This window comes from Melospiza georgiana, chromosome 27, assembly GCF_028018845.1.
Source record: "Melospiza georgiana isolate bMelGeo1 chromosome 27, bMelGeo1.pri, whole genome shotgun sequence".
Lineage (NCBI taxonomy): Eukaryota > Metazoa > Chordata > Aves > Passeriformes > Passerellidae > Melospiza > Melospiza georgiana.
In genome coordinates, this window is record NC_080456.1 from 5,721,405 (window position 1) to 5,739,790 (window position 18,386).

At 46.3% G+C, this 18,386-nt stretch overlaps 1 protein-coding gene across 11 annotated transcripts; it reads left to right on the top strand.

Annotated features, from left to right (window-relative positions):
* Nucleotides 1-2,026: 2,026 nt before the first annotated feature.
* TTC12 (tetratricopeptide repeat domain 12) lies at nucleotides 2,027-17,818 on the top strand. Of its 11 annotated transcripts, none has more exons than XM_058041239.1 (21): nucleotides 2,027-2,294; nucleotides 2,818-2,978; nucleotides 3,307-3,337; nucleotides 3,815-3,892; nucleotides 4,423-4,544; nucleotides 5,447-5,506; nucleotides 5,857-5,928; nucleotides 6,628-6,688; nucleotides 7,756-7,944; nucleotides 8,648-8,714; nucleotides 9,215-9,303; nucleotides 10,230-10,395; nucleotides 11,514-11,606; nucleotides 11,775-11,838; nucleotides 12,619-12,768; nucleotides 13,144-13,242; nucleotides 13,618-13,686; nucleotides 14,340-14,441; nucleotides 14,804-14,903; nucleotides 15,845-16,070; nucleotides 17,193-17,818. In XM_058041239.1, the coding sequence occupies exons 1-21, from the start codon at nucleotides 2,231-2,233 to the stop codon at nucleotides 17,209-17,211; spliced, it is 2,082 nt and encodes a 693-aa protein (XP_057897222.1). In that variant the 5' UTR covers nucleotides 2,027-2,230; the 3' UTR covers nucleotides 17,212-17,818. The 11 variants fall into 11 exon arrangements, with proteins under 11 accessions (XP_057897222.1, XP_057897221.1, XP_057897224.1 ...); XM_058041238.1 differs by lacking the exons at nucleotides 12,619-12,768; nucleotides 17,193-17,818 and adding exons at nucleotides 12,474-12,566; nucleotides 16,869-16,983; XM_058041241.1 differs by lacking the exons at nucleotides 12,619-12,768; nucleotides 17,193-17,818 and adding exons at nucleotides 12,489-12,566; nucleotides 16,869-16,983.
* The last annotated feature ends 568 nt before the right edge of the window (nucleotides 17,819-18,386 follow it).

Genomic DNA, 18,386 nt, shown 5'->3' on the forward strand with positions numbered 1-18,386 from the left:
TCACCTTCATCAATTTGGGCAAACCAGAGCTGATTCTCACACAGAAGTTCCCATTCAGCTGAAAAGGAGCTTTTTAAGTCCCCAACCATTTGATGTAAAAACCACCAATTCTTCTAAGTGGGGAAGCACCAATTCCCTGGTTGGGGTTGGAGGGGGGTTTGGGGTTGCCCCTGGGGATTTGGGGTTTCCCTTTCTGGGTCCAGAGCCCCTCAATGCCCCAGTCCCTGTGGGAGCTGTGCCCTCCCTGCCTTTCCTGGCCCCCTCTGCCCCCTTTGGGCCTGGAGGAGCTCTGGGGTTCCTCCCTCGTCTCCCCGAGAAATGAAAAGGGATTTTCTCAGTGGCAAAACCACTGACAGATCCTTTGTTTTAGATCTTTGTGTTTCTTCAGCCGTTTTCTCAACCCTCAGACCTTTTAATTTCCATTTAATTGTAATTTTCCCTCGTCTCTCCCTCTGTTAAGGCCATGGCACCTGGCTGGCAGTGTCACCTTGGCTGAGTGTGGCTCCTTTTCCCCTGGGCTGAATTTGGGGTAAGTCTGAGTGGGGCTGGGGGCTGGAGGGAGATTTTTGTGCTCTTTCTCTCATCCCTTCTAGAAATCACCATTATCTGGCCTTTTATCAGATAGCAGTATCTGAATATCGTGCATGAGCTTCAGAGCATCATTTTAAGGGCTTTTTGAAGTATTCAGAGGCTAAAGGTGCCTCTCCCCGTTCACATTCACTGCTCTGTGTGGCTTTGTTCCCCAGGTTTTGTGGGGTAACAAATAAACCCCAAATTCCCTAGCATCCCAGCTATGGCCTCATGGGTGTTTTTAACTGGACACTGGGCTGGGAAAAGCTTCATTAGAGGGGAAAAATCATTTTGGGATGGAGGGTGGTGTGGGCAGAGCTGATGGCAGTGAGGGGAGGGACAGGAACTGTTTGGTTTGGGGCATGAGGGGGAAAAGGGATATGGTGGCTGTTCCTACAGGGAAAAGGGATATGCTGGCTGTTCCTACAGGGAAAAGGGATGTGCTGGCTGTTCCTACAGGGAAAAGGGATGTCGTGGCTGTTCCTACAGGGAAAAGGGATATCCTGACTGTTCCTACAGGGAAAAGGGATGTGCTGGCTGTTCCTACAAAGAGAAAGGGTATCCCGGCTGTTCCTACAAGGAAAAGGGATGTCCTGGCTGTTCCTACAAGGAAAAGGGGTATCCCGGCTGTTCCTACAGCCAGGGGGTGGAAGGGATGGGGGTCTCTGGCTGCCTGCGGAGCTCAGCACCTCTCTGGCACTCAGGATTCCGTCTCCGGCTTATGAGGATGGATGGGGGAACGGGGCAGTGGATGCGGCTGGGCTGGCGGCTCCCGGAGCCGCAGCAGCCTCAGGTTGAGCTGTCCCTGTGCGGAATGTGCCATCCCGGGATTGCTGTGTACCGGGAATGGCCATCCCGGGATGAGCGGGTACAGGGAATGGGGATAATCCTGTGTCGGGAACGTACCGGGAATGGCCATCCCGGGCAGTTTTTACCGGGAATGGCCATCCCGGGCATCGCAGCTCCGCGGTGCTCGGGCTCCCTGCCGTGGCCGATTCCTTCCATCGCAGAGAGCCGGGAAGCCTTTCAGGGACATCGCGACAGGGAAATAACCCGAGTCTGGCATAAAAATCGGGAAGAGCTTCAGGCTGGGCATGGGCAGGAATTCCTCCATGGAAAGGTTGAACCATGGGCAGGGGCTGCCCGGGGGGGTGTGAGGTGCCCATCCCTGAAGGTGCCCGGGAAGGCCCGGACGGGGCACCAGAGCTCTGGGCTGGGCACAAGGCGGGCACGGGCACGGGGAGCGCTCGGTGCCGCCGGAGCCCCTTCCCAGCCGGGATAACCCCGGGATTCTTTCCCGCCAAATCACCGCCTCATTTACATAACCACGCCCGTTAATTTGAATAACACCGGGCGTTCTTATTTGCGTAACCACGCCCGTCATTTGCATCGCCACGCCCACCCGCGGGCACCGCGTCGGGCGCGTTCCCCTGGCAACGGCGCCGCGGGTTCGAGCCCGGCCCCGGCGGCTCCCGCTGCCCCTCGGTGTCCTCTGGTGTCCTGTTTGTGTCCCATCTGTGTCCCCTCGGTGTCCTCTCTGTGTCCCATCTGTGTCTCATTGTGTCCTCTCTGTGTCCCCTCGGTCACCCCTCTTGTCCCGTCTGTGTCCCTTCTGTGTCCCCTCTCTGTGCCCCCGGTGTCCCCCCGGTGTCCCCCGGCCATGCTGCGTGACAAGGACACCGAGGCGGATTTCCAGCGCTTCCTGCGCCGCGTGGACGATGTCAGTGAGTGACCGGAGGGGCGCGGGGACAGCGCGGGGACAGCGCGGGGACAGCCAGGGAAGGGGAGGAGCGGGGCCAAGGAAGGCAGAACATCGGTGGGAAAGGGGCAAATCCCTCTGTGCCCCGGTCGGTTCGGTTTGTTCGGTGTTTGCCGGAGGCTCGGAGCGGCTCCCGCCTTTATTCGGGATGCTGAGAGCCTCTTGCTTCTGTGGATTTCATTACTGTTTGCGGAAACTGCAGGTGGATCCTGAAAGTGACACAAAATCCGCCCGGGGAAAGTTTTTGTTCATTCAGAGTGCCCAAGGCCACGCTGGAGCGTCCCGGTCTATGGGAGAGGTCCCTGTCCATGGGACTGGGTGGGTTTTGGGGTCTTTTCCACCCCAAACCACTCAGGGATTCTTTGGGTTTATGGTAAAAGTCATCCTGGTCAGCGCTGCCTTCAAAGCCACCTGAACTCCTGGTCCTTCCACGTTTGAAGTCCTGTGTGTATCTATATTTTATTTGGGGTTTTTCTGTGATTTTTTAGCCAATTTGCTGCAAGGGCTGAAGTCCCCGGACTCGGCAGAGCAGGAAAAAGCCATCGCTGAGACAGAGAAAAGGCTCCGAGAGCAAGGGGCCGGCAGGGAGGAGGAGGAGGAGGAGGAGGAGTGCAGGACCACGGTGAACAGAACCCTCATCAACCCTTCTGTAAGGGCTTTTCCCTCTGAAATTAAAGCTGGGCTCAGTCCAGGTTAAACACACAGATGGGAACTTCCCAGAAATGCCAGAATTTATCGAATCTTTACCATTTTTTGATTAAATATCAAATTGGTGCTCCTGCTGTGTGTCAGGCTGGGGATTTCAGGTGCACACAGACATTCCTGATGCTGCTGTGGCTCTGTGCAGCCCAGCCAAGTGTCCCTGTGCTGCTGTGGCTTTTCCCAAACCATTTCTGGCTTTCCCAAACGATTTCTGGCTTTCCCAAACCATTTGTGGCTTTTCCCAAACCATTTAATTCCTGTTTCTGTTCTTCCAGGGCACGCCGAGGGTGCAGGCAGCAGATGCAGGTAGGACACTGCTCCTCTCTAAATAAAACCAAGCTCTAAAACCAGTTTTAGCAGGGATGGAGCTCATGCAAGAGCTGATTCCAGCCCTTTTCCTGCGTCTGTAGCCAAAATTCAGTCAGCTCCAGGAGCACACTCAAGGTCTCAGCACCGTGGCTGTGTTTTCCACAGGTGGGAGCCTTGTTCTCTTCTGGCTCCTCATCTCTTTACACTTTTTATTGTGAATTTCGAAGCAAACCTGTTTGTTTGGCCCTGGGGAGGAGCAAGGCAGGTGCGCAGCTCCTCAGGGCTGGCGTCATCCTCGTCTGTGACAGCTCGTCAGCCACTTCCACTTTAATTGCTGGAACGGCCCCTTGGTGTTGGCTTTTATTAAGAAATTACTCACAAGCACCCTGGGAATTATTGTTTTTATGCCGTTTTAATGAAGTTTGCTCTTTTTTTCCCCCCCTCTAAAATGTCACCAACCCTGCTGTTTGGAAGATGGCTTCCTGGCAGCTTTGGAGAAGGATGCCAAGGAACGAGCCCAGAGGAGGAGGAGGAATGAGAAGCTGGCAAACGGTGACTGCTGAGAGCAGCCCCAGAAATGCCCGCCAGGGGCTGGGGGAGGCACGGCTGGGCCTGTCTGAGCCCTGGGACAGGCTCAGGACTCCTCAGAGCTGCTGCTCCTGGTGCTCTGCACGGTGTCAGGTGGTGGAGGCGGTTTGGGATGGAGGGAGGGGAGGGGAACGCTCAGTTCTCCCTCTGGAAGGGGAATGGTTGTAGGGAAATAATGGAAAGAATGGAAATAATCATGGAAATAATGGAAATAATGGCTGGGCTGGAACCCTGGGGCACGATCTCCTGGTGATGGTGATGGTGCTGGTTAGAGATGGAGGGAGGGGAACACTCAGGTTTCCTCTGGAAGGGGAATGGTTGCAGGGAAATAATGGAAATAATCATGGAAATACTGGAAATAATGGCTGGGCTGGAACCCTGGGGCTGTCCCAGCAGGAGAGCCTGGCTCTGCCTGCTCAGTCCCACTGGGGGATGAAGTAAATGAAATATTGGTGGACATTGCTGCTGTTCTCAATGCACTGTGCTGCCCTCAGCCCTGAAGGAGCAGGGCAACGAAGCCTTCAGGGCAGGAGACTTTGCCCTGGCCATCCAGAGGTACTCAGAGGGGCTGGAGAAGCTGAGGGACAAGCAGGAGCTCTACACTAACAGGGCCCAGGTCAGTGCCAGGGCAGGAGCCACTTGTGGCTGGGTTTTGTGGGGCTGTGCCAGGGTAAAAACCCAAAACATTGTTCTGCTACACCCCTTGGAGGTGGTGAACCCCTGCTCCTGCACAGCAGGTGGGGAAAATCATCCCAATTCCCAGTTTGATTCAAATACTCTGAATTTTTATTATTATAAAAAATAAAATAAAATAAATATTATTTATATTCTATATAATAGCAGTATATATTACCATTATACTATATATAATATATAATATATAATATATAATATATAATATATAATATATAATATATAATATATAATATATAATATCATATATGTTATATATTATATATTACATATTATATAATATATATTATATAGTATATAGTATATATTATGTATTATGTATTATGTATTATATATTATATGTAATATATTAGCTATTACACATTATATATAGTATATATTATATATTATATATTATATTAATTATATATATTGTATTATATTATATTATATTATATTATATTATATTATATTATATTATATTATATTATATTATATTATATTATATTATATTATATTATATTATATTATATTATATACAATAATGCTTTTCCAGGAATCCCTTCTATAACTGCAGAGTGAAATATTTGCCTTGCAGTCTCTGTTTGCCTTGCACACTCTGTGTGTTTGTGTGTAATTTAGAATTCCATTCAATTGATTCTAAATTAGAACATCCAGGGAGATAGCAGGCAAGTTAAGAATGGAAATTACCCTGCAAATCAATGGCCAGGCCAATCAGCAGCCTCGTTTTATTCTTTTCAATCAGCCAGTGTTTGTGCAACAGCGAGCAGAAATTGTTTGAAGGATTCCAGTTCTTCTGCCTGGACTTTTTTTTATTTATTTCAGGCCTACCTGAAGCTCCATGAGTATGAGAAAGCCATCAGTGACTGTGAGTGGGCATTAAAGGTAATTCCACAATTGCCAAGTGGAAAAGACCCCTAAAACCAGCATTATTTACAGAAATCCATATTTTTTACTCAAATGAACAGGAAAATATTCACAGTTTGGAAACCCTGCTTTCCACCCTCACCTCAAGTCTGTATTTTTGGGTCCCTGGGGGCATTAATTCAGCATTAAAACATTAGCCACCACTAATAAATGGTACAAACACCCTAATCTTTGCTTTGGCGCAGCTCTACTAATAATCATAATCTTAATAATTAATAAATAATAATTAATCAGAATGCTGGAATAAAATATTGAAAGTCTGAAATGTTGAAAAGACATAACTCATAATGATTTCTGGTTTACCCCAGTGCAATAAGAACTGCCTTAAAGCCTATTTCCTCATGGGGAAGGCTCACCTGGCCCTGCAGCACTTCTCTGAGGTAAGCTGGGTGAATTTTGGGGTCATGGTTTGCTCTGATTTGGGGGATGAGAGGGAAAGTTTCATGCCTCAGTTTCTGTTTTCTACTGGAACTCTGATTTTTTTTCTCCTTGGGATTTACTGGAAAATTCCCTCTGAGTTTGCAACAGCAGGCAGAGGTAGGGACTGAGAATATCTGACTTTTTTGAGTTTTGACGTCTGTGTCCCCATAAATTTTATTTTCCACATTTATTAAGGACTGTGGCCCTGGAAACCTTTGGGATGTGACTGGGAAATCATTGATATCACTGATTCCTTTGGGATGTGACTGGGAAATCATTGATATCACTGATTCCTGTGGGATGTGACTGGGAAATCATTGATATCACTGATTCCTTTGGGATGTGACTGGGATATCACTGATTCCTTTGGGATGTGACTGGGATATCATTGATATCACTGATTCCTTTGGGATGTGACTGGGATATCACTGATTCCTGTGGGATGTGACTGGGATATCACTGATATCACTGATTCCTTTGGGATGTGACTGGGATATCATTGATATCACTGATTCCTGTGGGATGTGACTGGGATATCAATGACTCCTGTGGGATGTGACTGGGAAATCATTGATATCACTGATTCCTTTGGGATGTGACTGGGAAATTATTGCTTCCTGTTTCAAGCTGGAACTGAGAACACTTTTTTCTCCCTGCAGTGCAGGCAGTGCTATGAGAAGATGCTGCAGATTGATCCCCAGAAGGAAAACCTCTTTAAAGGTGAGAAATATTCTTTTCACCATTGTTTTCTGCTGAAGAGGGAGCAGGATTTCCCTGCACACTTGGTTTCCCTGTGACCTCCTGCCGCTGTGATATTTTATGAAAAATCCCTTGGCCAGGATTTCTTCTCCTGGGAAGCTTCAGCTTCTCCCTGTTTTGCTCCTCTGAAATGGGATGTGGGGAATTGTTTACAAAACATTTGAATTGTTTTTAATTAATGACCAATCCCAGCCCAGCTGTGTCAGACTCTCTGGTCAGTCATGGGTTTTTATTATAATTCCTGCCTGGCTTTCTGATGTCTCCTTTCTTTTTCTTTAGTGTAGTTTTAGTATGTCATTGTAATGTAATATAATGTAATGTAATGTAATGTAATATAATATAATGTAATGTAATGTAACGTAATGTAATATAATATAACATTATATCATATTATATATTATATAATATATAATTATATATAATATATACTATATATTATATAATATAATATAATATAATATAATATAATATAATATAATATAATATAATATAATATAATATAATATAATATAATATAATATAATGTAACGTAACGTAATGTAATATAAGGTAATGTAATGTAATGTAATATAATATAACATATCATATTATATATTATATATTATATAATTATATATAATATATACTATATATATTTATATATAAAAATATAATATAATATAATATAATATAATATAATATAATATAATATAATATAACATTACATTAAAATGTAATGTATTTATATTATATTATATTATATTATATTATATTATATTATATTATATTATATTATATTATATTATATTATATTATATTATATTATATATTTCTATATAGAAATACATATTGTATGTAATTATATAATATTTAATTTATAACACGACAGAATGTAATATAATATAATATTATCAAATGTGATATGATATGATATATTATATGATATTATATGATATATGATATGATATGATATGATATGATATGACATGACATGACATGACATGACATGACATGACATGACATGACATGACATGACATGACACTGGCAGAGTGCGTGGAGGAGGCCAGGCTGGAGGAGCAGAGGCTGAGGGAGGAGCAGAGGGCACAGAGGGAGCTCCAGGCTGGCAGTGTGGCTGCTCTGTCCATCCAGGAGCTGCTGCAGAGCATCAGCAGCCCTGGCCACGACCTGCCCTACTACACAGGGGCCATCAGCCTGCTGGCAGGAGCCGTCACCACCTGTGAGTTTGCTGAAAAATGTTCATTTTGTTAATCGTTAATTTTGGGAGGTGTGACCCAGGCAGAGGAGAGCAGGGCAGCATGTTTTAAAGGATCCCAGTGACTGTTCCTGCATTTCAAACACAAAACTGGCGTGGGTACTTCAGTGTGGCCAGTAGGTGTTCACAGCATCTTTTAGCATCAGACTGATGCTGTAGCTGAGCTGATGAGAGTCCTTGGGGACCGGGGCCTCATTTGTTTATAAATATTTGTAATTCAGAAACATTTGTAATATTTTTCATTTGTAATATTTGTAATTTGTAGATATTTGTAATTCTCTGTTAAAGCCCATTGAGTTACAAAGCCAATTTTGTGTTTCAGCCTCCCAATAAAATATAATATAATGTAATATAATGTAATATAATATAATATAATATAATATAATATAATATAATATAATATAATATAATATAATATAATATAATATAATATAATATAATATAATATAATATTTCTTTCACTTGACCCCAACAGCACCAGGCATGAAGCAGAGCAATTTCCAGCTTCAGAACCACTCCTCCTTCACTCCCTGCTGAATTTTCCCCCATTCCCCAGGATGTTTTTCCCCAGAGCCTCTCCTGCAGTGACCTTTTCTTTTAGCACTGCCCAGGAAGAGCAGGAGCCTGCCTGGCTGTGGCCCAGCTGAGCTTGTCTGTGCTCTTGCAGGCTCTGGGCAGACGTTCTTCAGGACAAACAATGGCTTCAGTATCCTGAGCAGCGAGGCTGTCAGAGGGTGAGAGCTCTCCCAGGGCTGCTCCAGCCTGGGGAAATGCAATATTGTTTTCAAGAAAGAGAATCAGCCCTTGGGATGCAGATGGACTGATCAGAGGAGGGTGGAATGCCAGATTTCAGTGGGTGAATGGAGGCACTTGTACCTGACCGTGGCACAGACAGGGCTGCCTCAGATGCAGGAGGAGAATCCCTGGGTTGCTGTTTGTGTCTGTTTGTCTGGGCAGTTATCCTATCCCTGGTGCTGAGAGCAGCTCTGTAGGAAAATCTGAGTGGGCAAGAGCAGCTGAAGGCTCTGCTGCAGCCCCTGGAGCTGGGCCTGGGCACCAGGATCCCCTGGCCCTTTTTAGGTTCCATATTTTGGGTTTTTTAGTCCATCCGTATTTTGGGTGGCGGCTGTAGACAGACCTGAGGGGTGCAGCACATCCAAATTCCCATTCCCTGGATATTCCACATGGTTTGAGCCACCCTTTGCTCTGTTCAAAGCTGACTTTTCTCATCCAGGGCCTTCTGTGCAGAGAGCAAAAGCCCTGCTGAGGAGGAGCTCTGCGTTTCCCTTCTGCTCCTCTGGCAAGCTGCCTGTGCTGGCAATGGTAAGGCCCTGGCATCCCCCTGATCCCTGTTAATTAATGAGAGATTCATTTGGCATTTCTGGGCTGGGGCTGGGCATGGCCACCCCTCTCCCACAGCACCTGCATCCATCCAGGAGCGGTTGGAACCCAAATTTTGCAGGTCAGAGGAGGTGTTTGGTGCAGGATGGAATTTCCACTGTGAACATTTCCAATCCACACAAGGGGTGGGAAGTAAATCCCCTGTGATTTTTGCTGCTCCTGAGATAATACCCCTTGCACAGTTTTCTCTGTTTTAAGCAGTTACACCTGCAAAAAGCAGAGTTTTACAGGAGAGGAGCTGAATTTATTTAGAATTATCAATCAATAGAGCTTGGGCAGGTACCTGCCTCTGTTTCTAGGGTGAGAAATGGGCTGGGGTGGGTGGTAAAGTGTGACTGTGGTCACAGGGGGCTTAGGATGAGGGAAGGACGTAGATCTGACTCCATGTTTCAGAAGGCTTGATTTATTATTTAATGATATATATTACATTAAAACTATACTAAAAGAATAGAAGAAAAGGTTCTCAGAAGCTTAGCTAAGCTAAGAATAGAAAAGAAAGAATGATAACAAAAGGCAGCTGTCTCGGAGACAGCTGGGCCTTGATTGGCCATTAATTAGAAACATCTGAGATGGGCTAATCAAAAATCTACCTGTTGCATTCCACAGCAGCAGACAATCATTGCTTACATTTTGTCCCTGAGGCCTCTCAGCTTCTCAGGAAGAAAAAATCCTAAGGGAAGGATTTTACATGAAAAGATGTCTGCAACAGTAAAGGGGAAATGCAGAATATTGTGTTGACTTGGGGGGTTCAGCTGTTAAAATAAAATATTCATGCTGAAAAAAAAAATAAATAAATGAAATAAGGAAGCCAATGAGTGACATTGAAGAGATTTTCTGTCCCTTTCCAGAGGAGAACCAGCGTGTGCTGCTGGCCCAGCCCGAGGTGGGTGCCCAGCTGCCAGAGCTGCTCTCCTGTGGCACTGCCCAGATCCAGAGGGAGACCCTGGCCCTGATCTCCCTCTACTGTGAGCACGAGGGCGGCCGCAGGCTGCTGGGCAGGCAGGACCTGAGCAGGTGAGGCAGCAGGGAAAGGTCCTGGCAGGGGAAGGGGAAGGGGGACTCGGGGTGCCCTCAGCGCTCCGCAGCCCCTCAGAGGCTGGGCTCTGTCTGCAGGCACTGACAGAGCCAGAGCACACAGCCTCGAGCTGTGCCAAGGGAAATACAGGCTGGATAGCAAGGAAAAGTTTTTTACAGAAAGGTGATAAAAGTTCTGGAATGTTCTGCCCGGGGAGGTGGTGGAGTCACCATCCCTGATGTGTTTAACAAAGCCTGGATGTGGCACTGGGTGCCAGGGTTTAGCTGAGGTGCTAGGCATGGGTTGGACTTGATGGTCTTGAAGGTCTCTTCCAACCTGGTCATTTTGTGAATTCTGTGACTTGTGTGAATTTCAGGGAATTTGGGGAACGCCCAGGAACTGGGAGTGGTGGAGTCACCATCCCTGATGTGTTTAACAAAGCCTGGATGTGGCACTGGGTGCCAGAGTTGAGTTGAAGTTTTGTTGGGGCTGGGTTGGACTTGATGCTCTTTGAGGTCTCTCCCAACCTGGTCATTCTGTGAATTCTGGGAATTCTGGTCATTCTGTGAATTCCTGAGGGGACGCAGTGGCACTGAGGCTTCTGCCCTTTGAGGCCAGGAATGGCAGAAGTGGGAGTTGGATGTGTGGGGTGGAGCTGCAGGAAGTTCTGATGGCTGAAATAAAGGATTTTAAATGAATTCCTGTAATTTGGAGTCCCCTCCTCCAAACCCCTGTGGCACTCAGGCAGAGCTCACCCTGTGCCTGTAAAATCTCCTGGGTTGCAGCTGAGAATCTCTCCTCATTTAATAATTGGGGTTATTTAGTGTTGCCCTGGCTCAGTGGGTGGGGAGGAAACCCCATTGCCTTTGTCCCTTGTCCTGCTGCTTCCTCCCCCTGGGAAATGTCCATTTACTGCTTTGGACTAATAATGGATGGTTATTCTCCATTTTCCTGGGGGGGAAGGTGAAAGGAATGAGCCACATCTCAGAGGGAGCTCAAAGAAGGCAGATTTAACTGTGGCTCCAAATACCACCAACCTAAAAAATAGAATTTTGATCTTTAATGATTAAACCAAGGCTGACACCAATTTTTGGTTATTTTTTTATACTAACACCAGATGGCTGCAGATTTTGATGGCATTTGTCAAGTGCACTGATGCAAGGGTTGAGAGTGCCATGAACATCCTGTCTGACTTAAGTGGGGAGGAAAGGTAATTTATTTCAATTCCTCCTTCATTTCTCTGAAGCTGTGCTGTGAGCTGTGTGAAATGAGCCAGGGACAGCCCGTTGGCCACCTCTGCTGTGAGGTTTCCATTGCTCTTCTCTTGCTTTTAGCCGTGATTTGTGACTAAAACTTTGGTTTTTTTATCCCCCAACAGGTTCCAAGCCCAGTGTCGGGCCACGTTCTCCACGGCTGTTTCACCTTTATTCACCCAGCTGCTGGTAGGGAAGATCTGGGTTTGGATTTCCAGTTTATTTTTGTGTATCCTGGGCAAAGGGAATTTTCCAGAAAATACGACTGTGGCACCTTGGGCAGCTGGGGTTTATCAGGGAGCACCTGGAGTGCCAGGGGGGTGGCACACCCAGATGTGTTGTTTGGGGCTGATTCTGCCTTGAAAATAAAGTGAAAATGAGGAGAATCTGCAAACTTTGGGAAGCTGGGGTTTACCAGAGAGCGCCTGGAGTGCCTCAGGGGTGGCACACACACACCCAGTGCTGTTTGCTGGTGCTTTGTGTTTATTTTGCCTTGAAGACAAAGTGAAAATGAGGGAAATCTGCAAACTTTGGGCACCTGGGGTTGAGCAGAGAACTCCTGGAGTGCCATTCCCCGTGACCAGAGAGGTGGCACACGCACAGTGCTTTTTGGGGCTCATTCTGCCTTGAAGACAAAGTGAAAATGAGGGAAATGCTCAAACTTTGGCCAGCTGGGGTTGAGCAGAAAGCTCCTGGAGTGCCATGGGGGTGGCACACCCAGATGTGCTGTTTGCTGGTTTGTTGATTGATTTGTTGTTGTTGTTGATTTTCCTGTAATTGCTGTGATTCCTGAATTGCTGTGTTCACAGCTGTGTGCCAGGCAGGTGTGTGCCAGGCAGGTGTGTGCCAGGCAGGTGTGTGCCAGGCAGGTGCCCTGGGCAGCCCTGGAGTGCCAGGGGGGTGGTGCACACACCCAGGTGTGCTGTTTGCTGGTTTGTGCTGATTTCCCTTGCCTTGCTGTGTTCACAGGTGTGTGCCAGGCAGGTGGGTGCCAGGCAGGTGCCCTGGGCAGCCCTGGCCCGTGCCCTGGCCGTGCTGGGCAGGCTCTGTGCAGATGTTGGGCTGCGGGCACAGCTGGCTCAGAGCAGGGAGTGCTGGCAGGCTGGCCTGGAGCTGCTGGTAAGGGAAGTCCCCAGCCCTCCCCTGTCTGTCTGTCTGTCTGTCTGTCTGTCTGCTCCCCTCCCAGCCCTCTAAATGGGATTTGGGGGGGTCTCAGAGCTGCCCCCCTCAGCTGTGCCCCCTCACATGGTCCCGTCCTGCTGGGGGCTTTGTCTGCAGCCTCAGGTCAGATCAAGGCTTTACTTGTGGCTCTGTGCTCTCCAACACAGAGAGTTTCAAATTCTAAATTAAAATTCTTCAGCACAGAGAGTTTCAAATTCTAGTTTAAAGTTCTACAGCACAGAGAGTTTCAAATTCTTCAGCACACGAAGTTTGAAATTCTAGTTTCAAATTCTTCAGCTCAGACAGTTTACTGATTTTGCTGCTCTGTGCCAGGCTGGGTGCCCCGATGCCAGCCCTGGGTACCAGCGCTGCGTGTTTGCACTGCTGGGGCTGATGATGAACCTGCTGCTGGAATCCAATGGCACCATCCAGGTAAGCAACACCTGGGAATTAAAAACAAATAAAGAAATTACAGTGTTGCAGGTTGTTTTTAAGGGTGGGTGATAATTTAAGTAGGCTGAGAAGTGAAAAAGGGATTTTCTCTTCTGCCACCACCTCCAATATATAAACAGCCATGAGGAAAAAACAATGAGAAGTGCACAGATTATCTTTCCATGCGTTTTCCCTGTGTTGTTTCCCCTGAGTTTTCCCTGTGTTGTTTCCCCATTTTCCCCTGAGTTTTCCCCATTTTCCCCCTGATTTTCCCCTGAGTTTCCCCTGAGTTTTCCCCATTTTCCCCCTGATTTTCCCCTGTGTTTCCCCTGAGTTTTCCCCATTTTCCCCCTGATTTTCCCCTGCGTTTCCCAGGACTTTGCTGTGCCCATCAGTAGCAGGTGCCTGGCTCTGCTCAGCCACCAGGACGGAAGGATTGTCACAGTAAGTCACCCACAAAATCTGGGTTTGGGGCTCTCCTGAGCTCCTCAGAGCCAACTTCTGCCCTGCGCAGGAGGCTTTGAATCCTAAAACACTCCCAATAGCAATAAAGAAACAATAGACCACTTATATATTCATTTTTATATGGTTTGATGCAAGAGGTTTTCAAGGCTCCCTTGAAATTTGCTTAATAGAAGTTCTTAGAAAGCACTTGAGTGTGGAACCGTTAAAAATGAGCGGAGAGGCGAAGCAGGCAGAGCAGTTTGGGTGTTCAGCTGTTCCCTTTGCAGTTCTTGTGTGGGATGGGGTGGGACTCCAGGAGAGCAGCTCCTGCAGCAGGGGCAGATGGGGGCTCTCAGTCCCTTCTGAGCTGTTTTACCTCTCTCGGTGCCTCTGCTCTCTGCCAGGAGTTTGTATTTTTATTTTTTATTGAACGAACACTCAGTTTGGGTTCCTCTCTGCTGCGCTCAGTGTCTAAAAAAGCCACATCCTAAAGCTGTTCTTTGTTAGATCCCGCAACTCTGGGATTTCCTTAATTCCTGTGAATTTCTCCTTCCAGCACTTTAATTATTTCAGTTTTACCATGCAGGAACAAGCCAATTAAGCTGCCTGGAGCAATAAGAGTTTGGTTTTGCTTCTCTTTCCCCCTGGTTCAGAGAGCCACAGGAGTGCTGAGCCGTGTCCTGCCTGCGTCTCCCTCGGCGGTGCAGGAGGTGGTGAGAGCAGGAGTGGTGAAGAAAATGCTCAAATTCTTGAAAGTAAATCCAACTTCCTTTATTCCTGCCTGCAGTGTCCCCTGAGCAAATCTACCTCCCCCTGGCCTTATCCTCCTTTTTCTGGAGGCTGTGTCTGCATCCTTGGCCGTTGTCACAGTGCTCCCAGGCTTCATTTTCATTTTTTAAAAATTCTTAATTCTAATTCTTCTTTAATGTTTTTGTTTAATTTTTATTTTAATTTTTTCTTTAATTGTTCTTAATTTTTTTTTTAGTTCTTAATTCTAATTATTCTTCAATTTTTTTCTTTAATTTTTTTTTCATTTATTTTTTCCTTTCTTCTTAAATTTTTAAAAATTCTTAATTCTAATTCTTCTTTAATTTTCTCATTGTGTTTGCCCCCTCAGGCCGGGGGACAGCTCACATCCAGCTACGCCATAAAGACCCTTTCTGTCTGCACCAAGAGCAGCAGGAGAGCTCAGGAAGAGCTGCTGAAGGGGGATAAAAGTAAGTGAAACTTGTGATTTCCTATTAATATAACCCCTGATTATCCCATTAAAATTTCCAGGGCTTGGGGCTGTTTTTCCTCTCGTGGCTGGGTCTATCCAGCCCATGTTCAGTGATCCCGAATCTCAGCATTCTGGTTGAGATGTTGCTGCTGCTCCCAGGTGTCGGAGCCAAAACTCTGCCATCCTTAGGGGCAGTTCCTAGGTGAGCTTTGGTAGCTCTGGATGCACAGGAAGCTTTTTGTGTGTTCCTTTTTCCAGCTGTTCTCTCCACAACAGCATCTCAGCTTTAGGGCGGTTAATAATAAAGTACTGGGATGCTCTTCCCAGGGAGGTGGTGGAATCACCATCTCTGCATGTGTTTAACAAACACTGCACATGGCACTGGGTGCTATGGTTGAGGTGCTCGGGCATGGGTTGGACTTGATGATCTTAGAGGTCTCTTCCAACCTCATTATTCTGTGATTCTGTGATTCTGTGATTCTGTGATTCTGTGATGTGGCACCTTCAGCTCTCTGTGAGAGAGATCTCTGGAAAGTGGAGATGAGGCAGCTCCTGGCTGCTGAAATTGCCAGGAAATGCCCTCATTCCCCAGCTTTTCCAGACAAACAGCACCAGAGTCAGTCCCTGCAGCCAGCAGGGAACAACTGGAGAACTCTGGCTGTGTCTAACCCAGATTTCCCTCCTGCAGGGTTCCAGGTGCAGCTGGGGCTGTGTCTAACCCAGATTTCCCCTCCTGCAGGGTTCCAGGTGCTGCTGGGGCTGTGTCTAACCCAGATTTGCCCCTTTCAGGGTTCCAGGTGCAGCTCTGGCTGTGTCTAACCCAGATTTCCCCCTTTCAGGGTTCCAGGTGCTGCTGGGGCTGTGTCTAACCCAGATTTCCCTCCTGCAGGGTTCCAGGTGCTGCTGGGGCTGTGTCTAACCCAGATTTCCCCCTGTCAGGGTTCCAGGTGCTGCTGGGGCTGCTGCACTCCCCGGATGAGCTGACTGTGGGCAATGCAGCTTTCTGCCTCAGCCAGTGCCTGCTGCTGCCCGGGGCTGCCTCGTCCCTGCTGGGCTCTGGGGTGGTGCAGCTGCTGCTCGGGCACGCTGGGGGTGACGCTGCCAGGAGCTCTGTGCAGCAGAACTCGGCCATCGCCCTGGGCAGGCTCTGCGTGGCTGAGCCAAGGTAAGCCCCAGAACCCCCTTTTTTTATTTCCCTTTTCTGTTATTTCAATTTTCTGTTATTCTGTTGTTATTATTATTCTGTTATATTTTTCATTTCCCTATTCTGTTATCCCTGAGAAAGCAACCAGGGTAAGCCAAATCAAGGGTTGTTAGGTTATTTTTTATAATTACTCCATTCCGTTTCCTTCCTCCAGCCAGATTCCCTCCCTGTGATCCGTCCCCAAATCCCTTTAGGGCTCCTGTGGTGCCAGTTCTGTCCCCACATCTCTCAGGGAATTCATTGACCTGTGCTGGAAGAAATGCTGCTCGTTTGGGGTCTATAGAGCTGTTACAAGTCTGCAGATCCCAAATGAGAAGCAGAGAAAATATCAGCACTGACATTTGTCTGAAACAGCAGAGATAGAAGGGAAACTCTTTCTTTTCTTAGTTTTGTTAATCTGAAATTAACCTGTTTGAAGAATGTCATTTATGTGCCATTCTGAGGGCAATAATAACCTAGAAACTTTATTAAGAGTATCTGCATTAATTCGGATGTTAATGTGTTAACATTAAATTAATAATGTGTTATTATTATTATTATTACTATTATTATTACTATTACTAAGAAACTCTGTCTTATCTTGAATAAATTATATAAATATATAAATTATATTTTATATAGTATATAAAATGTTGACTATTTTATATTGAATATATTGAACTATTTCTAGCATTAAGCACCCCTGCAAGCTTGGGCAGAGCAGTGAGAGTTTCAAACTTTGGTTTTTAGTCACCAGCTGTCCCCCTGTTGTCTCTGCAGGCACATGCAGCAGCTGAGGAAGCTCAATGGCCTGGCCATCCTGAACTCCTGCATGAAATACGTGCAGAGCAGCTGAGCTCCTCAGAGCCCTCCCCAGTGCCCTCCCTTCACTGCTCCTGAGTTTTCTTTGCTTTAATAAAATTAATTCAAAGCACATCAGCTTTTCAGCGGCTTTTTGGAGTGGTGGTGTTAATTTATTATCTCAGCTACCAACCAAAATATCCCCTTGCATTAGGCTGCCTTTGCTTTAATAATTGGCATAAATTTAATAAATGGCCATTAACACAGTGTAGCTTTTTTTTTTGTTGTTGGTTTTGAACACAGAAAACAGAAGAATTTATGACATTTCTGTGTAGAATAAGCACAGGCCAGCCCAGTTTGAGTTTAAAATGGCTCTTCAGGTCTCCTCCTTGGCACCTGGGGGTGTCAGTTGTGGGGGGAACCTTTGTCCCCCCAAATTATCCAGCAGCTTTTTCCAGAGAGAGAGAGAGCAGCTGGATCAGCTTCCCCTTGTGAGAAACACTGGGCTGGCACTGGGGTCAGGGAGCTCCTGCTGGACCCCTGGCACAGCCTGGACAGTGGGGAAAATATTGTTCAATAACAAGAATGTTGTTAAATAATGGTAAATGTTGTTGAATAATGGAGAATATTGCAAAATAATGGAGAATATTGTTCAATAATGGAGAATATTGTTCAATAATGGGGAATAGTGCTGAATAATTGGGAATATTGTTCAATAATGAAGAATATTGTTAAATAATGGGGAATATTGCTGAGTAAAGGAGAATATTGTTGAATAATGGAGAATGTTGTTGGATAATGGTGAATACTGTTGAATAATGGAGAATATTGGTGACTAATGGAGAATGTTGTTGGATAATGGTGAATACTGTTGAATAATGGAGAATATTGGTGACTAATGGAGAATGTTGGTAAATAATGGAGAATATTGTTAAATAATGGGGAATATTGTTGAACAATGGAGAGTGTTGTTGAATGATGGGGAATATTGTTGTTCCCAGCTGTCATTAGGGCCCTTATCTGCCCCTGCTCAGGTGTTCGGTGCCCTCACACAGGCAGGGCAGTGTCAGGATCCTCTCTCAGCCTGGCTGCAGCTTTGTGTGCCTGGCACTGATTCCTGCTGGGGGCTGCTCGCTGCCTGCAGGGAGTGTTTACAGTTATTTGGGGGCTTTATGGCTAAAAAAAACAAAGGGATATAACTGTGATTGTGCCCAGGAAGCCTCTGGGCTCTTCCTGGGCTCTCAAGGAGGGTTTGAGTTCTGTGCTGGTTTCACTGTGGTTTCTGTTCCTCCCTGGGATCCAGCCTGATCCCTGTGGATGTTTTTATTGCCACAAACTGGCAAAAAAAAAAATCGTAATTCTAGAATAGTTCAGTTAAAAAGGACCCACAGCTTCACCCAGTGCAGCTGCCTGAGCGCTCCAGGGCTGAGCAGAAGTCAGAGTGTGTTCAGGGCATTGTACAAAATCCCCTCTCCAGAGAACCCTTGCAGTGTTTTA

What these genes read in the sequence shown, in the direction of transcription:
- TTC12 (XM_058041237.1), top strand. Translation starts at nt 2,231, where the DNA reads ATGCTGCGTGACAAGGACACCGAGGCGGATTTCCAGCGCTTCCTGCGC. An exon ending in GGCAGGCAGGACCTGAGCAG is followed by an intron (nt 10,396 to 11,513) that starts GTGAGGCAGCAG and finishes TACTAACACCAG; the next exon opens with ATGGCTGCAGATTTTGATGG. An exon ending in GACTTAAGTGGGGAGGAAAG is followed by an intron (nt 11,607 to 11,774) that starts GTAATTTATTTC and finishes ATCCCCCAACAG; the next exon opens with GTTCCAAGCCCAGTGTCGGG.